We start from the raw sequence: 17,762 nt of genomic DNA, 5'->3' as shown, positions 1-17,762 counted from the left end.
ACAATGAGACCTGGACTAAGTACCGCTGTGGCCCCGCCTATCAAATCCGAGCTCAAGACCCAGAATGATCAAACTCTTTGCCAGGAGCGTAATCGCATCTCAGAACAAAGCTGGAGGATATTTTTAGGAATACAAAAGTATCCCACACCGTTGGGAAAATGGCTGATTTTAGTACTGGGGCAGGAAAATGAGCCTGGATCACCCTGTAGTGCCAGAAAGCAATAAAATACTTATTAAAAAAAATCCACAATGATGGGGTATATCAAAGAGACACAAGAGCTAACTGAAAGAGTATCCAGTGGCCAAAGACGGAACAATTTGAGCAACAAAATTAATGAAGTAGCAATGGATTATAATGAAAAGTATAAAATAAATATTCATGAAACCAGACTGATATAAATAAATGATGAAATAAATAAATGGCGAAGAACAAACAAATCCCCCACTCAGATGAACTCCAAATAATTTATGTTGGTACTGTGGCCCCAAAGAGTTGAAGCATATTCCACATGTCTTAAGTGTGGACTGCATTAGTGACTTCCTTCCATTCATCACAGTATGGAAAGGAGGAAAAAAGAGTAACTTTACAGTGGAGAAACCTAGTAAACACTACCTACCCCAGGTGATAGATTAATGTCGAGTGTTAATATAACTTAATTTATTAAACGAATCATTTCATTTATTTAAGCCGAAACCCTGCTAAAGCAAGAAAATAAGAGAATAAAATCTCAGTTAGATTTGAAAAGTAAAGTCTGTTATTTAATTAATTTCATTTTAAAGTATTTAATACAGCATAGCTGTTAATCCTCACCAATATGTGAGTATACTTGCAATGTTTCAATTATACAATTGTAACCTTCTAAAGCTTTTCATTTAAAATTGAAAATACTGGTTTAAGTTATGATAAACCTGCAATCAGTGTAATCCTTATAAAGCAGGATGTCATTTAAATGTGTTCAAATTTGTTTTTATGTCTGTAATATTTTAGGCATGTTAACTTTTGCCTGTCTTTAATAAAAAAGGTAAAATTTAAACAATGATGATATTTTCTCTAAGTAAATAATGCAATTGGCTGAGTGGAGAGATTATGGGAGGATGAGTCACGTGGTAATGGACAATACAGAAATATACACGTAATAAAATGAAAGCCTTTCCATTTCCAACCATCTATTCTTCTTGGGTAATCACTGTTAGCTCTTTGCTTATGTATCTTTCTAGACATATGTCTTTCATAATTAAACATGCACACGTAGATTTAACCAATGATAATATGCTATAATTTCTGTTCTGAAATGTGCATATTTTCTTCACTTCTTATGATAGCAGTCACCTTTAGCATATGTCCCAAGTTTGAATTCCAACTAACATGCTTAATAGATGTGGGACTTATGTTAAGTTCCTTTGCCTCTCTAAACTTTGATTTCCTCATTTGTAAATGGGGTAAAACTGCTGAGAAAGAAGAATCATTCTGGGATGTGTTAGTCAAGAAAACTTTCACCCTGTTGGTGGAGTGACTAGTCATCCTGGTTTTTGCCTATTGTCCCAAAATAATTATTCATAGTAATCTTATTCATCCTCAGAAGTACCCTGGTTTGCATGTTAAGTGTTACAACCATATTTATAGTGTTGCTGAGAGGATTAAATGAGATAGTGTCTGGTGTGATGTGAGTTCTATATATTTATCCTATGAGTAAATTATAAATATATGTTACGTCAATCTATACATCTACTTTAGTGCTTTCACCTTCATGTACATGTTTTTACTATTAAACAATGCAAGTTAGATGTAGGTAGACATATAGGAAGTGAGGATTACTACAGATCCACATAGATTTTAAATTTAGAACAAACATCTAAAAAACAGGATATGAAACATCTCTGTGGTATAATTGAAATAGATGTCATACAAAGTGAGAGAGTGGCATGGACATATATACACTACCAAACGTAAAATAGATAGCTAGTGGGAAGCAGCCGCATAGCACAGGGAGATCAGCTCGGTGCTTTGTGACCACCTAGAGGGGTGGGATAGGGAGGGTGAGAGGGAGGGAGACGCAAGAGGGAAGAGATATGGGAACATATGTATATGTATAACTGATTCACTTTGTTATAAAGCAGAAACTAACACACCATTGTAAAGCAATTATACTCCAATGAAGATGTTAAAAAAATAGATGTCATAATATTGATTGTACAAGTTTTATCATCTTGTTAAAATATGGCAAAATTTGAACAAAGGCCGCTATTGAAGCTAACACGCAATGATTGCATTTTTCATATTGTATATATATCTAGTGTGAAAAAAGAGGGGATTTTCATTAGTTTGTATCTCTTCATCACAATAAGTTTGGTCTTCCAGAAACTTAATGTGTCCTTATTTAAATGAAAACACGATGGATGGATAATGTCAGTACTCAGGGATTAAAGTACCCACGCCCACTTCAGAGCTCCATCACACTGGCGCTCTGATTGGGGACCGCCAACCTCTGTAACTGGGCAAGCTGCTAGCAAGTTAGACTGCCAAGCTTCAGCAACGCTGGCCGGAGACACAAGATTTCTGGGTCAGGGACAAGGAATAGTCTTTTCAACACGTGGTGATGATACAGTTGCCATCAGAGCAAAAACTCCGGAGCTGAAACCTCTGTGGGAACCAGAGCCAGGGTAGGTAATTGACAAATCGCTGGAGCCTCCTAGGGGACAAGTCGGAGAAGAAAAACTGGAAGGGGTCCATCAAGAGGAGCCCCGACACATTGTGAATTTTACCTCCAGGATGTGGACCAGGTTCTTACAGTAAATATCAGAGAAAAATCCTTCTGTGCTTCCGGCTGTGTCTACGAGAGCAGAGACCCTGATCCACATTGGTGTCTGGGCCCCTGAGCCTAGCTTGTGCTGGGAAGCTGCTGCCCCTGATCCCATGATCACTGCTGTGCCTTTGGCCTGTGGTGACCACAGACAAGGGACTTAGCCTGTACAGGACTCAAAGAGACAGCTGCTTCCCATTGGGCAGTGAGTTGGTGAAACAATGTTCCTCACAACAGAGCTGGGAAGGGGCAGGACTAGAGACAGAGAATAAGAACATTGAAGGACTTTGGCCCTGAACTGGCCTTGGACCCTCAGGGAGCAGACAGGCCTGGAGACATTGATCTCTAAGAGGGGACAATGCGCTTCCCCCTACTGGTACCTTGCTGTCCCGGCACGGGACAGGGAGGGGATGCTGATCCAGAGCCCGAGAGCAGCAAGTTCTAAGCAGATGCACCTGTTCACCTTTTGTGATGCTCACTTCCTGGCCCATCCCAGAGTATCCCTCCAGCCCTTGGGACCCAGGCTCAAAGCAGTTGATGGGTTGGGAAGGCCTCAGGGTCCTTCCCTGGCCTCACAGTCTTTGAGAATGCAACCCCCACGCACTGCTGACGAGTCTACTTTCCATGAGTTGTTGCTCTCCTAGGCTTCATAAGTTGTCCTAAGCCTCATCCTTCCCTTCAGGAATAAAAAGGGGACCTCCAGTGGGAAGACGCTGAGAGAGTGTAAGAGAGTAAAACAGCCCAGTCACTCTTCGGGCTGGGCTTAACAACACAGAGAAAGCCAACTGGGCATTAACAGGAAACATGCTGCAGCTGAAAAGTGGCATAACACCCCCCTTTTCTGAGTGACTTCCACTTTTCTACTCTCGGAGACTTTGTTCTTTAAAACTCTGGACTATCAGAAACTTGGCTGTTTGAGCCACTGTGGAAAACAGTATGGAGGTTTCTCAAAAAACTAAAAATAGGACTGCCATACGACCCAACAGTTCCACTCCTGAGTGCATATCCAAAAAAAACACTAATTTGAAAAGATATACGCACCCCAGTGTTCATACCAGCATTATTTACAATAGCCAAGATATGGAAGCAACATAAGTGTCCATAAGAAGATGAACGGAGGACTTCCCTGGTGGCGCAGTGGTTAAGAATCTGCCTGCCAATGCAGGGGACATGGGTTTGAGCCCTGGTCCGGGAAGATCCCACATGCCGAGGAGCAACTAAGCCTAGAGCCCACGAGCCACAACTACTGAGCCCATGTGCCACAACTACTGAAGCTCGAGCACCCTAGATCCCACATGCCACAACTACTGAGCCCGTGTGCTGCAACTACCGAAGCCCGCGGGCCTAGAGCCCGTGCTCCACAGCAAGAGGAGCCACCGCAATGAGAAGCCCGCGCACCACAACAAAGAGTAGCCCCCGCTCACCACAACTAGACAGAAAGCCTGCACACAGCAACAGAGACCCAACACAGCCAAAAAAAACCCAGAAGATGAATGGATAAAGAAGATGTATATATACACAACAGAATACTACTCAACCATAAAAAAAGAATGAAATTTTGCCATTTGCAACTACATCAATGAACTTGGAGGGTATTATGCTAAGTGAAATAAGTCAGACAGAGAAAGACAAATACTGTATATTACTTACATGCAGAACCTAAAAAATATAACAAACTAGTGAATATAATAAAAAAGAAGCAGACTCACAGATATAGAGAACAAACTAGTGGTTACCAGGGGGGAGAGGGAAGGGGGGAGGGGCAATAAATGGATAGGGGAGTAAGAGGTACAAACTGTTGGGTATAAAATAAGCTACAAGGATATATTGTAAAGCGGGGAATATAGCCAATATTTTATAATAACTATAAATGGATTATAACTTTTGAAAATTGTGAAACACTATAGAGTACACCTGTAACTTATATACTATTGTACACCAACTATACTTCAATTTTTTTTTAAGTCAAAGGACATACAGACCAAAAAAAGAAATTTGGCTGTTTGAATTATATCAGCAAGAATGAAACATCTACTTTTACCTGAAGGATATAAGTCACTTTGACACAGAGGAGCAGCCTTGACTTCCAGCCCGAACACAGAGCTTCAGAGAGTGCTCTGGGCACAGCATTCTAGATCTATCTCAGCTTTGTGCTTTCAAAGGACACAGATGTGGGATGCCTTTCACAGACTGAGGTTGATCCCTTTCCACACAGTCTTTTTGCTGTGGGTCCAGCAAAACACTGCTTCACTTAAATTTTGCCTAAGCATTACCCTTGCCCCAAATCAATAACTGTCTCTCTTCTCTCGTTTGGTGAGATGGCCCACAGCTCCTGGTGGACAGTCTCCCTTATCGCAATGAGTCAATTAACCTGACGTTGTCGGGCTACGGAGTTGTTCCTGGTGGTCTTAGGCTGATGGGGACACTGTGACAATCAGACATGGGTTCTTCACCGTTGGACCATGACAGCAGATCCAAGTACCCATCATGATATTCTAGACGAGTGGCTAATATATGCACTGCTGCCCTGATGGCTGTTTCCAGCCTCCTCCTTCACCGGTGCTGCTGTGTCACGTGTGCTTAGTTGTCACTTCAGACTGAACCCAAATATTAGGTCAACCTGGAGTGGGACACATCCGTTGATACCGATGACCCTGGCAGTGAGGCCAGATTGCATTTTTTGCCGTGTTAATTGTTAGAATTTGAGGGGAGAGGTAATGGCATCCCTCTTTCCAACCTGAGTTATGAACAAATTGAGAATTAAGATAAAGTCCAATTTTTTGCTTACTGATAAGGGTATTACTGATAAAGCTGATTTTGGAGAGTATGGATTCCTTTTGGGGTTTTTTGGTTTTTTCGGGGGGTGGTTTGGGGAAGTTTTTTGTTTCTTATATTTGGCTGCATCAGGTCTTAGTTGCGGCATATGGGATCTTTCATTGTGGCTCTTCCTTGCGGCATGCAGGCTTCTCTAGTTGCAGCGTGCGGACTTCTCTCTAGTTGTGGTGCACAGTCTCAGTAGTTGCAGTGCGGGGGTTCAGTAGTTACAGAGCGTGGGCTTAGTTGCCCCATGGCATGTGGGATCTTAGTTCCCCGAACAGGGATCAAACCCACGTCCCCTGCATTGGAAGGCAGATTCTTAACCACCGGACCACCAAGGAAGTCCCATGGATTCCTCTTTGCAAGCAAATGAAGCACTGAGGGAGAATCACAGTCATGCCCAGTCACAGGCAGCTCTGGACTCTCCCAGACTTCCTCATAAAAATGTAAATAATGAAGGAGCAGAGTAGAAGGGATGCTTTCTTTAATTCAGTTGGTTCCCAATAGAAAATAGGTAAATAGGTGGGCCATACAACCCCAGCTTCTAATAAGTCAGGTGACCCCATATCTATCCTATAATACGGTACTTTTGAGAGTGGAAGAAGATGGTATCAGCAATTACACCAGGACAACAGGTGTGCACCAGGGTGTGTGGTCTTCCCTCCACTTGGGTAGCAGGAGTGCAGGGGAGGAAGAAGGCCAGGTGCATCACGGAAGGAAGCATCATGAGTGAGTAAGAACTGCTTTCCCTCTTTGGTGGTTCATGTCAAAGGGGAAAGTGTTACCAAATTGGTAAACTAGACCCTGGCCGAGATCCCTTGTCTCAACCAAGGAGTTTCTTTTTCCACTCGGATTTGCACAGCCGATAACAAAACCGATGCTGAGACTGGAAGAGCACAAGCTTTATTCAACTGCCAAAGAATGGAGAAGTGGGAACTTAGTTCACAAATCAACTTCTCAATCCAATTTGGGTGGAGACACCAGTGTACGTATCAGAAGGTTGAGGTAAAAGGGAGGGAATTGGAAAGAGAGGGAGGAATAGTCGTGAACTGGGATGTGGTTTGGACCTGGAACTGCTACAACACTCCTTTTCGGTCCTTGTCAGGCTTTTTCGGTTGTTGTCGTGTCAACCGTCAACTCTGTGTGTGTGTGTGTGTGTGTGTGTGACTTAGCTAATGCATTACAATGAGTGTATAATGAGGCTCACAGTCTAATGGAAGTCAAATCTTCCCCCATCTTGGACTTAGTTGGTTTTAACCAGCTCTTGTTTTTCTCTTTGCAGCTTCCTCCTGAAATTTAGATAAGAGCAATTAGTTTCCATTCAAGGGAGGGGCAGGGGTATGATTCTGGGGCAACAGCCTTGGCAACAAATGGAAATTAAAGGGCCGTGGGCGCTGCCTTCACAAGCTGAAGCCCTTGTGTGGACTTGGGAGCTCCCTTCTCTGTGACATCTAGGATTAGGGACGAGAAGGTAGGCTTTATTCTGAATGAGGCTAGTCTTGCTAGGGAGGGTGGGCTGCCTGAGGAGGAAGTCGGCTCCTCATTTATTCATTCACTTAGCAATTTATTAATAATGAATATACTTATTCAACATATATTTATTAGACACAGATACTGTGCTAGGGGCTGGGGATATAATGGTGAACTTGACAAACACTAGGAGGGAAGGAAAGAAAGACAAGGGCAAATAAAGTCATTACAAATTGTGTGAAGGAAAAAATGGAAAACTGGAGATAGAAATTTCAGGAGGTAGAAGAAACAGCTTAATTCAGACATGGTGGTTAGGGAAGGCGTCTTGGGGATGTGACATATAAGGAGCTCCTTGTAGGAGCCAGAAAGGCAAAGAATGAGAATAAGCCAATACACGTAAAAGGGATGTACATGAGCATAGCATATGCAAAGGTCCTGGGGCTATAAAGGACTTGGCATGTTCAAAGAACTGACAGATTAGCATGACTGAATATGGCAATGGAGACAGTGACCTGGAAGAAGGGTTGGGTCAGCAAGGGCCAGACCATCCAGGCAAACCTGTACACCATGGTTAAAAAATTTGCATTTCATTCTAATTGCAAATGGAGGCATCAAAGAAGTCTAAACATTGGAATGACATAGTTGAATTTCCGTTTATGGGGATAATCCCATCTGGCTCAAAGAGAACTGATTTAATATATAGATGGAGTAGCAGATGGAGGTCACCGGTCAGGAGGCAGATTTACAGGACTGGTGAGCTATGGTGGTCGCCAGATATGCAGTGGTGGGTGGCAGAGAAGTGGGAGAGGGATAGGTGGATTTGAGGTGTTTTTTTTGAATGATTCCATTTATATGAAATGTCCTGACTAGGCAAATACAGAGAGAAAGGAAGCAGATGAGTGGTTGACAGGAACTGGGGGGAGGGGCGATGAGGAATGACTGCCTCATGGGTAGGGTTTGTTTTGGGAGCTCAGCAAAATGTTCTGGAATTAGTGGTGATGGTTGCATAACACTGTGAATGCATTAAAAGCCGCCGGATGGTATATTTTTAAGTGGTGCATTTATGTTATGTAAATTTTGCCTCAATTTAAAATGAAATCACCTGGAGAGCTTGTTAAACCACAGTTGCTGGACTTCACCCCTGAGTTTTTCTGAGGCGGCAGGTCCGGGAGGAGTCTGAGCATTTGCATTTCTGGTAGGTTGCCGGTTGACGCTGAGGCTGGGACCACACTCTGAGGGGCTCTGATCCAGGCAGGTGTTGAGTGATGGAAGAATTCCTCCTTCGTATGTAAATCAGCACATCAGGGCTGTATTGATCACCGTCCATGTTTCAACAGTTTACTGCAGGTAATCCAGGGCTGAACTGATGTCCGCGGTGAAGAAAATGAGTTTTTTTAAATAACTGAACTTAGGGCTTCCCTGGTGGTGCAGTGGTTGAGAGTCCGCCTGCCGATGCAGGGGACACGGGTTCGTGCCCCGGTCTGGGAAGATCCCACATGCCGCGGAGCAGCTGGGCCCGTGAGCCATGGCCACTGAGCCTGCGCGTCCGGAGCCTGTGCTCCGCAACGGGAGAGGCGACAACAGTGAGAGTCCCTCGTACCGCAAAAAAAAAACAAAAAACAAAAACTAAAAAAATAAATAACTGAACTTTGTATCAGATCTAGTCTCTGCCATCCCCTAACTGAGAACTCTTAAACGAGTGCCTTCACCTCGTTTGCAAAATGGGAATAATATCTCACTAGGTTGTTTTAAAATGTAAATTAAAAAATAAGGAAGTATAGAGAAGAAGAAGATATTACTATGAGAAAGCACCCACCATATCATCTAGCTTAAAGCAGGTTCTCAATAGTTATTCCAAATGGACTTGAGATGTATTTTGAAGGTAGACTTCTTGGTGGATAGACTTGATGGGTTGGATGGTTGGATGTAGGTCTTTAGGGAAAAGAGGAATCAAGGATGACTCCTAGGTTTCTGTCTTGAGTAACCGAGATGGAAAGGACTGGGAGTCGGGATAGGTATATTGGGCAAGGATCAAGGGTGCTACTTAGGACATACTCAATTTGCAAGTTCTGAGACAATCCAAATTGGTAGCTGCCAATGCAAACCCGGAGCTCCAAGAAGAGCTCTGGGCCAGATCAAATTGTCAATATCCATTTGGAATTTAAATTCGTAACAAGTAAGATCATCCAGTGAAACAGTATAGAGGAAACAAGGACTCAAGGATGAGCCCTGAGGAACTTCAACCTTCAGAAGTCACATAAGGAGGAATCAGTAAAGGAGAGCGAGGTTGGGGAAAAACTAGGAGTGACTTGCTGCAGAACCCCTAGCACTGAGGGTAAGGATGAGGGGAGAGCAGCAGGCCATGTCCGATGCCAATTAAGGTGAGGACAGTGGAGTGTCCACTGGATTTGGCAACAGTGACATCATTGGTGATGCTCAAAAGAAAGGTTTTGGTGGAGAAGTCAAAAGTCAGAGGTCTTGACTTCAGAATGTTGTGAACAGCAAATGGCTTACCAGTAATCGGGGACTTAACCAATTAAAGTAACAACGAGAGGTTATTCTTTGTACACTGATGAACAAAACTTTTTTTTTTAACTTAAAAGTAAGTTTTGGGCAGGGAGGAATGAACACATAATTGGGAGTATACATTGGAAAATCTACATCAAAGGACAGATTGTCAGTAGCAGTTGAAAATAAAGAATGTCCAGGGAATTACCTGGCCCTCCGGTGGTTAGGACTCCACACTTCCACTGCAGGGGGCACGGGTTTAATCCCTGATTGGGGAACTAAGATCCTGCATGCCACAAGGAGAGGCCAAAAATTTTAAAAAGAAAGAAAAAAGAAAATAAAGAATGTCTTTAATCTATGGTCAAGGAATTCACCAATCCATTCTAAAGAATGTCTTGTGTGTGTGCACAGGAAGCAATACTAGAACGTTCACTGACACACTGTAAAACAACAACAAAATGTGGAAACAAACAAACTGTCCATCAATGAAGGGATGACTATTCAACCAATGGTAAAAATCATTCTATTGGAAACTGCAGCAGTTGAAAAGAATGAGATAGATCCATCCATATAAGCATAAATAGCTATTTGAACATATTGTTGAGTGAAAAAAGTTGGAGGAATATAGGTATTGTATCATACCAATTAGGGAAACACACACACACAGAACACCACCAAGTGTTTCCAATAGGTACATAGGAGTATGTAAATGCATAGGAAATGGACCAGGATGATGCCAACACATCAGTGGTTATCGTTGGGTTGAGGGGGGGGAATTGGGATTTGGGGAAAGGATTTGGATTTGTCAGTTATGTTTTTACTTTTTTTTATTTACAGGAGAATGTAGCCATGTATTAATAACAGCTGAAATTTATATTTTTTAAAGTGGAAAGAGTGAATGGGTTGTGAGGAAAGTAGTTTATAAGCAGAGGCTGTGAGTTTCTCAAGGGGAGGAGAAGTAACTCTGGTCAACAAGACTCTGACCACCATAGAGCAGTGGGTAAGAGGACCAACTCCACCCTGAGGCTGCCTAGAGCAGCTGGGAGCTTAACCCTCTGCCTCATTCTCTTGGTTCTGTTGCAGATGACAGGTCATCACAGTGGCCTGAGACTATGAGATCAGAGTTGATGATCACAGTTTAGGCCCCAAAAGTTGAGGTGGGGAGTAGAAGGTACCTCTCATTTCTCTATTTCAGCTGCATCAAAAATAAGGGCACTGCTTTGAGTTTTATTTTGTCATCAGTGTATTCTCTATGTGTTTGAATGTAGATGGGGACCGGGGGTAAGGGACTGTACCCCCCAAACCTTCAAACTTTAATGTCAGTTCCAGGAGGTTAGATATGTTTTTCTGCTTGTTTACTACTGTATCCCCAGCATTTAGAACAGTGCAAGTGCTCAAAAAACATTTGCTAAATGATTGAAATTATTGGTCCTGACACTCCTCTTGAGAATTAACCCAAGTTCTGGTGTTCGGGGTTCAAGCCACATGGTGAGTTTAGGGAAACCACTGCTGCTGGCTTTGACCTTGGGCAGTAAGTTACAGCTTTTATCATGGTCATGCTGCTATTATAGGCACAGATGAAGCCGATATTAATCAGAGCTTTAATCTGCAAAGATCTTCTAAATTGCACAGAAGTAGAGAACATCCCTGTGTAGGTTTTGGTCTTTTAATGGTTGGTATTAGATATTGGGAGGTGGCACTCTATCAGCTGCACAATCTTTGTTATTGGGAATCTCATTTCTAGTTGCATCTTTGGCCAAGTAGAGAACCAATGAGGAATGATGTTATTATGACTTTTCACGTGACCTGTCCACTTATTCCTGTAGTCATTACCCAATCATACAGCTTAGAGTTGACTCTGGAGTATTTTCTTCATAATCAAGGCTCTTCTGCTTATAAATGACTCAAATGCTAATTGATCAGTTAATTGATAGTTTCTTTTCTGCATATTTCTCTTCCCTTCTTCTTTCTCATTGATAACTAGTGTTGTTTTCTTGCCTCAAGGTCACATTAGATTATAAACAAAATTAAAATTCTCAACCTAAGTGAGAGACAAAAATTCTCAGTTGCAAGCTCACAGAGCCTATGAAATTTTCTCTTCCAAAGAATAAAAGAAACTGGAGATGAAGAAAGGGAAAAGCAAATATAGACACTGACCCAAATTGGAAAGGATGGGTGGGAGGGAGTAGGAATCTGAAATAGACTTGCATTTGGGGGTTCAGGTTGCTGAATGGAAGAGATTCAGGGGAAAGGCTACCCTTCAGCATCACAAGTATAACCCCATCTCTGCCAGTCTATGGATAACTCACCAGCCAACAGCCCTGGATCTGAGTAAGGCCACCTTAACTCGAGCGTAAGAAAGCAACAACAGCATCAACATCTTGAATATTAGAGTATTTCAAAGGCTGGAGGAAAAAGTCATGGAAACCACTGTTTCAGAGACTGGAACAAGGGAAATAACACTGCTACAGCTCTCTTTTTCCATCTGTCGTGAGGGGATGTGAGCTCGAGGTCCTTCTACTCTGCCATTTTGTCCCTCCTCTCTTTCTCCATCTGTCTATCTTGGAATGATGAGAAGAGATCCCAGGGAACAAGAATGGGGACTGGGGAAGTTGAAGCAGGAAAATGAAGGAAGCCAATGCAAGGAGGTGTTCCTGAGCTCAGCACTCCTGTGGGTGACTGTGACTCAATCCTGCTGGGACCCTCTGAGGAACCATGTGGAATGCATCTCAGAATTGTCCACTTCAGTGATGGAAGACAGCAACATTTCCCTACCCGCTCCCATCCCCCATTGGTGAAGGATTCCCAGCCATTGCAAATCCCGATACACTTGCTCGCCATGTGCAAAGAAGGGCAAGGTTTCCTGAAGGAAGAGAGACTGACACGCTCACATTCATGTTCAGGGCATTGCAGTTACTTGCAATTTACACATCACTGGTTAACTGGATACATAAATTATACTACAGGCTTTAACTAAAGTAATCCTCACAAAATGGACAACTGGCTTAAAAGCATGTCAATAAAGAAACTGTTGATTGAATGTTCTACTAGAGTCTAGAAAACATGAATAATAGCAAGAATATATCATAGCTGATGCCTGAAAAAAATGTAAACCACTATTAGTGATTCTTTGAAATACAGACTGATTTACATTTACTATGGTTAACGATTAATCTTAACCAAAGTATATACTGTGTGTCATATATACATTTTTTTTTTTTTTTTTTGCGGTACGCGGGCCTCTCACTGTTGTGGCCTCTCCCGTCGCGGAGCACAGACTCCGGACGCTCAGGCTCAGTGGCCATGGCTCATGGGCCCAGCCGCTCCGCGGCACATGGGATCTTCCCGGACCGGGGCACAAACCCGTGTCCCCTGCATCGACAGGCGGACTCTCAACCACTGTGCCACCAGGGAAGCCCCTGTGTGTCAGATTATTAACTAATGAGACTATGAGTTTATCATGAGTATCAAGACATGTAAAATTTTTACTTCACATTCATCTTACCCTTTAGATTCCTCTTTTGGAGTGCATAATATTTATAATAAACATGCATAGAATTAATAATTAATATTCTTTTATTGATAGGGTTGTATGAACTAAACTGTTTGGAATTCACATCTCTAGGCTATAGGTTGGCAGAAGGAATAGGAAGAGAGGCTACAAGAAGCATTTGGGATGTTGACTTAAGTGGACTTAACTAGATGGATGGTGGGACAAAATCAAGAAAGAATAAAAAGTGACTCGTAGGTTCACCCTGGAATGATGCTCAAGTGGGGGGGGACATGGTATACCTTGAGGATATCTAGAGGGCGTCCAGAGGATGAGATGGTTTTGGAGTGATGAGAATGAGGTAGACTGGATGGCCATCAGCGCATGTTGGTCTCTTAAGATGACCCATTGTGTTTTCAAACAGAAGAATCTCTGACTGCTTGATCCAGCCACCTAGAGCCCAGGCTGGATTTAGTTTTCACCCTCTAAGTAGAAGTTAGTGTTTTCGGTTTTGCCCCTCTTCTTGGTGAGAGTGGCGGGCTGCCCACCATGGAGGAGGTAGCTATGAACCAGCCTGGGCGGGAGACTGACTGAAAGACGAAAGTGGAGACCTCCTCGATGCAGAAAAAGAGAAAGGGCTCCTGCCCTTTGAAGTTCCTACGTAGGTTCACGATATTTTCCTCCTGGGGGTAGGAAAGAGGCTTGTTAGAAAGGATTGCTGGGAGGCGGAAGCTAAACTAACTCAGCCCTGGGAGAGTCTCATCTCCCCAAAGGGAGGGACAGAGGCCAGGGACACAGGCTGCTGAAAGGGGAACACCAGCTTTGAAAATAGGCAACCCAGGGTTTCCCTGGTGGCGCAGCGGTTGCCGATGCAGGGGACACGGGTTCGTGCCCCGATCCGGGAAGATCCCACATGACGCGGAGCGGCTGGGCCCGTGAGCCATGGCCACTGAGCCTGCGCGTCCGGAGCCTGTGCTCCGCAACGGGAGAGGCCACAACAGTGGGAGGTCCGCGTACCGCAAAAAAAAAAAAAAAAAAGAAATAGGCAATCCACTTGTTGCCAGTAGCTTGGCCTCACCCCAGGATCCCATCACACAAGGTGTTTCTGATTCCTTAAGGCAGCATGTCTTCCTGAGAACGGGTGGGGCGGGGCGGAATTGTAAGTCTCTTTCATGGATGCGCCCATCTGATGGTTCAGGCCAGTCTCACGAGATTCCCAGCCTCCAAGTGGGTTTATACATTACAGCTTCCGTCATAAGCAGAGGATTCACTTCAAAACTACAGATCTTACTTTCAGTACGGGGACCATAAGTATGTCATCCGCAAGACCTGATTAACAATCTCCCCTCTTGTCTCCACTGCCTTTGCTTAAGAGGAAGCATCCCAGCACCTAAGAGAATTTCTGGGAGGCAGTTAAAGAAGACTGAGAATGGAGAAGCCACCGTTCTTTGGCCTTTCTGAAACACTTTCATGGGTGTATTCTCTGGCTGGCAGAGGCTGCTCTGACATTAAAATGCATGTTACAGCCATTCCAAAGGTCGCTTGTATTGATTTGGGAATCAGCCAGGTCAGCTGTCCTTCTTTACACTGAATACCCAGGATTGCAAACCTGTTACTTTTATTCAGTAACATGTTAAATGACATTGAAAGTTCATCTCATTGCGCTTCTCTCATTAGCTGTACAGCCGCTCACCTTAAGCTGCAAAGTAGGCTGGCCCTGGATTTCTGTACAGCAGAGACAGAGATTTTGCTATAATATGGAGTACCTTTTCCATTACAGTAAAAGTCCGTGTCTGTACGTGCTGTTAAGGAAAGGAAACCCATTTCCTTTTTCTTCCTTAATATCAGAACTCCAGCTGTCACCAGGGTACATGACTTCCCCAAAATAAAAATAAATTTCCCACCACACTTACAGCTAACTTTGACCATATGCTTAAGGTGTAGCCCACGAGACAGGAGTGGAAGTGTTGTGTGAGATTTCTAAGAATGTACTTTAAAAGTAGTTGACTCGGCTGGGAGGAGCTTTATTTCTTATACCCTGTGTCTTCATAATTAGATGATGGTGGAGGTGACCTTGAACTTGGTAAAGCAGAACGCTAGATTCCTTGGATTCTGGTGGCATAATGAAGCCACCGTACTGGCCTTAACCTGCCTTCTCAGGCTTCTTTTCCATGAGAAAGAAAGAAACTTCTACCTTATTTAAGTCCCAGTTTGGTGGGTGTTCTGTCCCTATCAGTTGAATTTAATTCCCAACTAATTTAGTAGGTGATTCCCAAGAACCTGGGTGTCCTGCATCTATCCTTCTGGGCAAGGGGCAGGGGATTTACCCATTCAACATTCTTTATTGAGTGTTCATTCAAGACAAGACCCTGGAGATCTAGGTGAGAACAGGAGAGACATCGTCATTATTGCCACGGAAAATGAGACGAAACCATGTAAGCAGAGAAATGACCAGAACCACAGTAAATGGCAACACCTGCTTTGGGGAAAGGGGCCAAGGCCTGGGACAGTAGAAGACAGACCAAACTGAGAAATAGGAACCAAGAAAGACTTCTCTGCTGAGGTGAAGTTCAAACCAAGACCTTAAAGCTAAGAGGAAGCTAATATATGAAGAAATGGGAATCCAGTGGTGGAGGGGGTTGGATGAAAATGTTGACAGGGACAGGAAATGTAAAGATGCTTACGTGGAAAAGAGCTTGATAAGTTCAAGTCTCCGAAAGAAGACTGCTGTGCCTGAGATCTCCCCACTGCTCCCTTTCCCCCACCTACCACCCCTAAAACACAAATAGATGGGAAGGATACTCTTCAATTAACATAGTAAGAAAATCACTCTTGATGCTTTGTGATGACTGGATAGGAGGCTACACAAGTGAAGTGGGAGGAAGGGCAGTGAGGAAGTGATACAGTGATCAAGGTGAAAGATGATATGAACTCATAAATAGGCATATTTTGCACACAGACTCATCAGTGTCTGCTGATGGATTAAATGGAAATTGAGGAAAAGGAGGAATAAAGATGTCTTCTGTATTTCTGGCTCCAGACTGGGTCCATGAACAGTTTGTGGAGTCAGATCCACGGTTCCACTTGGGATAGATGTAGTTAGAGATGTCTGAGAGGACATCAAAAGGACATGGGTAGGATTTTCAGAGGCGACGTCTGGGTTGGAAGCATGAATGCCAGAAGGTAGAGGCAAAACATCAATCCAAGAGACCAGCTCTCAATCCCTTTAGAGGGGTGGTAGGATGATTGCAGGCTGAGGTCTGAAAATCCCCACCACTTGGAGATTTTATAGAGAAAGTGGAGTCAGAAAGGAGAATGCAAAGGAGGAGCCAGTGAACCACAGAGAATGTTCTTACCTAAGGAGAAGATGGAGAGCGTTCAAGAAAGAAAGAGTTATCAATTATGCTGACTGCTGCTGAGGAACCAGATGTGAGGACAGAGAAGTGGGTCTGGTGGCCTTAGAAAGAGAAGCTGGAGGGGAGTGGGCAAAGAACAGTTCAGAAATTTTATTGTTTGATGTAAGCGTGAACAGGAGGGGAAATGGAGACAAGTTGTATAACCAACTCTTCCATGACTATGGTTGTATGTAGAACAGTATATAGATTGCCACACAGGAAAATAGAATGGTTGTAGAAATGAAATGTGCAAATCCAGAGGAGGTTTTTAGTGTTAAGCTTGGAAATGTTATATTAGAGCATGTCTATCAGCAATAGAAAGAATCCGGTAGACAGACAAAGACGGGATATGCCAGGAAGAGAGGAATTCAATCAGACATGGAAGGAACAAACAAGAGAGGAAAGAAGCTGATTTGGATTAACTTTTTTTCATCTTTATTGAGGTATAATTGACATGTGATGGACTGATGGGAGGAAGGAATATTCCCCCATTATTAGAAGAAAGGACAGCAAATTAGAAAAGTGTAGGTATGATCATGGAAAGATGAAGGAGTTTAAATCTAAGGACAGAGGTTGTGACGGTTAGAAGAGAGAAACTCCAAGGAGAAGGTCAGCTACTAATTGAATGAATAATCCCTTCTTAACTAAGGACATTTTCTTTTGATAAGGAGAGCTGCCACTCCATCACACCCTCATTTCTGGGTACGGGTTTCCTTTATGTGAGGGAACCGTCTTGCCCTTTCTTGCCGTTCTTGAGGACACTGGAAACTGGTTCCCAGGCTCAGCCCCATCCCCAGTGGAGATGATGTCCCTTTAAGAGGCAACGCAGTGGCTTTGATTGTCACTCACCAGCTTTGACATTGCTGCCAAAAGGAACTGCTATTAACTGATTTCTTTTTAGGACCCACACCATCTGCTGAGAATCACAAATAAGACGGTAACTGGGAATTAGGTGTGCTGCCAGATGACGGAAAAGCACAAAATACACATGAGGTTATTATAAACTTCAGGACTCCTATTGCATCCTGGTAATAAAGGCTTTTGAATTCCTAGGGGGCGATTTACTGCTCTGACAAAGAGTAACTCTAGGAGAAAGGGAAGGAAATTAAGGCAGGGGCTGGTTTGTGAATCAAAGCATCCGAAAGGAGCTCCATGCATTCGTAGTCCGAGAGATTTTCAATATTCACCCTTTTTTCTAGGGTTATCAGTGACTTGTCTTTTTCCCTGACTGATAGTTTCTGGGTAGTAACAAAACCAAATATATCTAAATCAGGCATCAAT

The 17,762-nt window shown here is 43.3% G+C and overlaps 1 protein-coding gene across 1 annotated transcript; it reads right to left on the bottom strand.

Moving 5' to 3' along the window:
* Positions 1-13,557: 13,557 nt before the first annotated feature.
* LOC132434778 (interleukin-36 beta-like) lies at positions 13,558-17,342 on the bottom strand. The gene is given in 4 exon segments (XM_060026358.1): positions 13,558-13,637; positions 13,640-13,769; positions 14,780-14,836; positions 17,331-17,342. Coding segments are annotated over 4 exon segments (279 nt in total).
* Between the last annotated feature and the right edge of the window lie 420 nt (positions 17,343-17,762).

Source organism: Delphinus delphis, chromosome 12 (assembly GCF_949987515.2).
Source record: "Delphinus delphis chromosome 12, mDelDel1.2, whole genome shotgun sequence".
Taxonomy (NCBI): Eukaryota; Metazoa; Chordata; class Mammalia; order Artiodactyla; family Delphinidae; genus Delphinus; species Delphinus delphis.
Note: the sequence above shows the minus strand (reverse complement) of the source record. Positions and strands in the feature narration are given on the sequence as shown.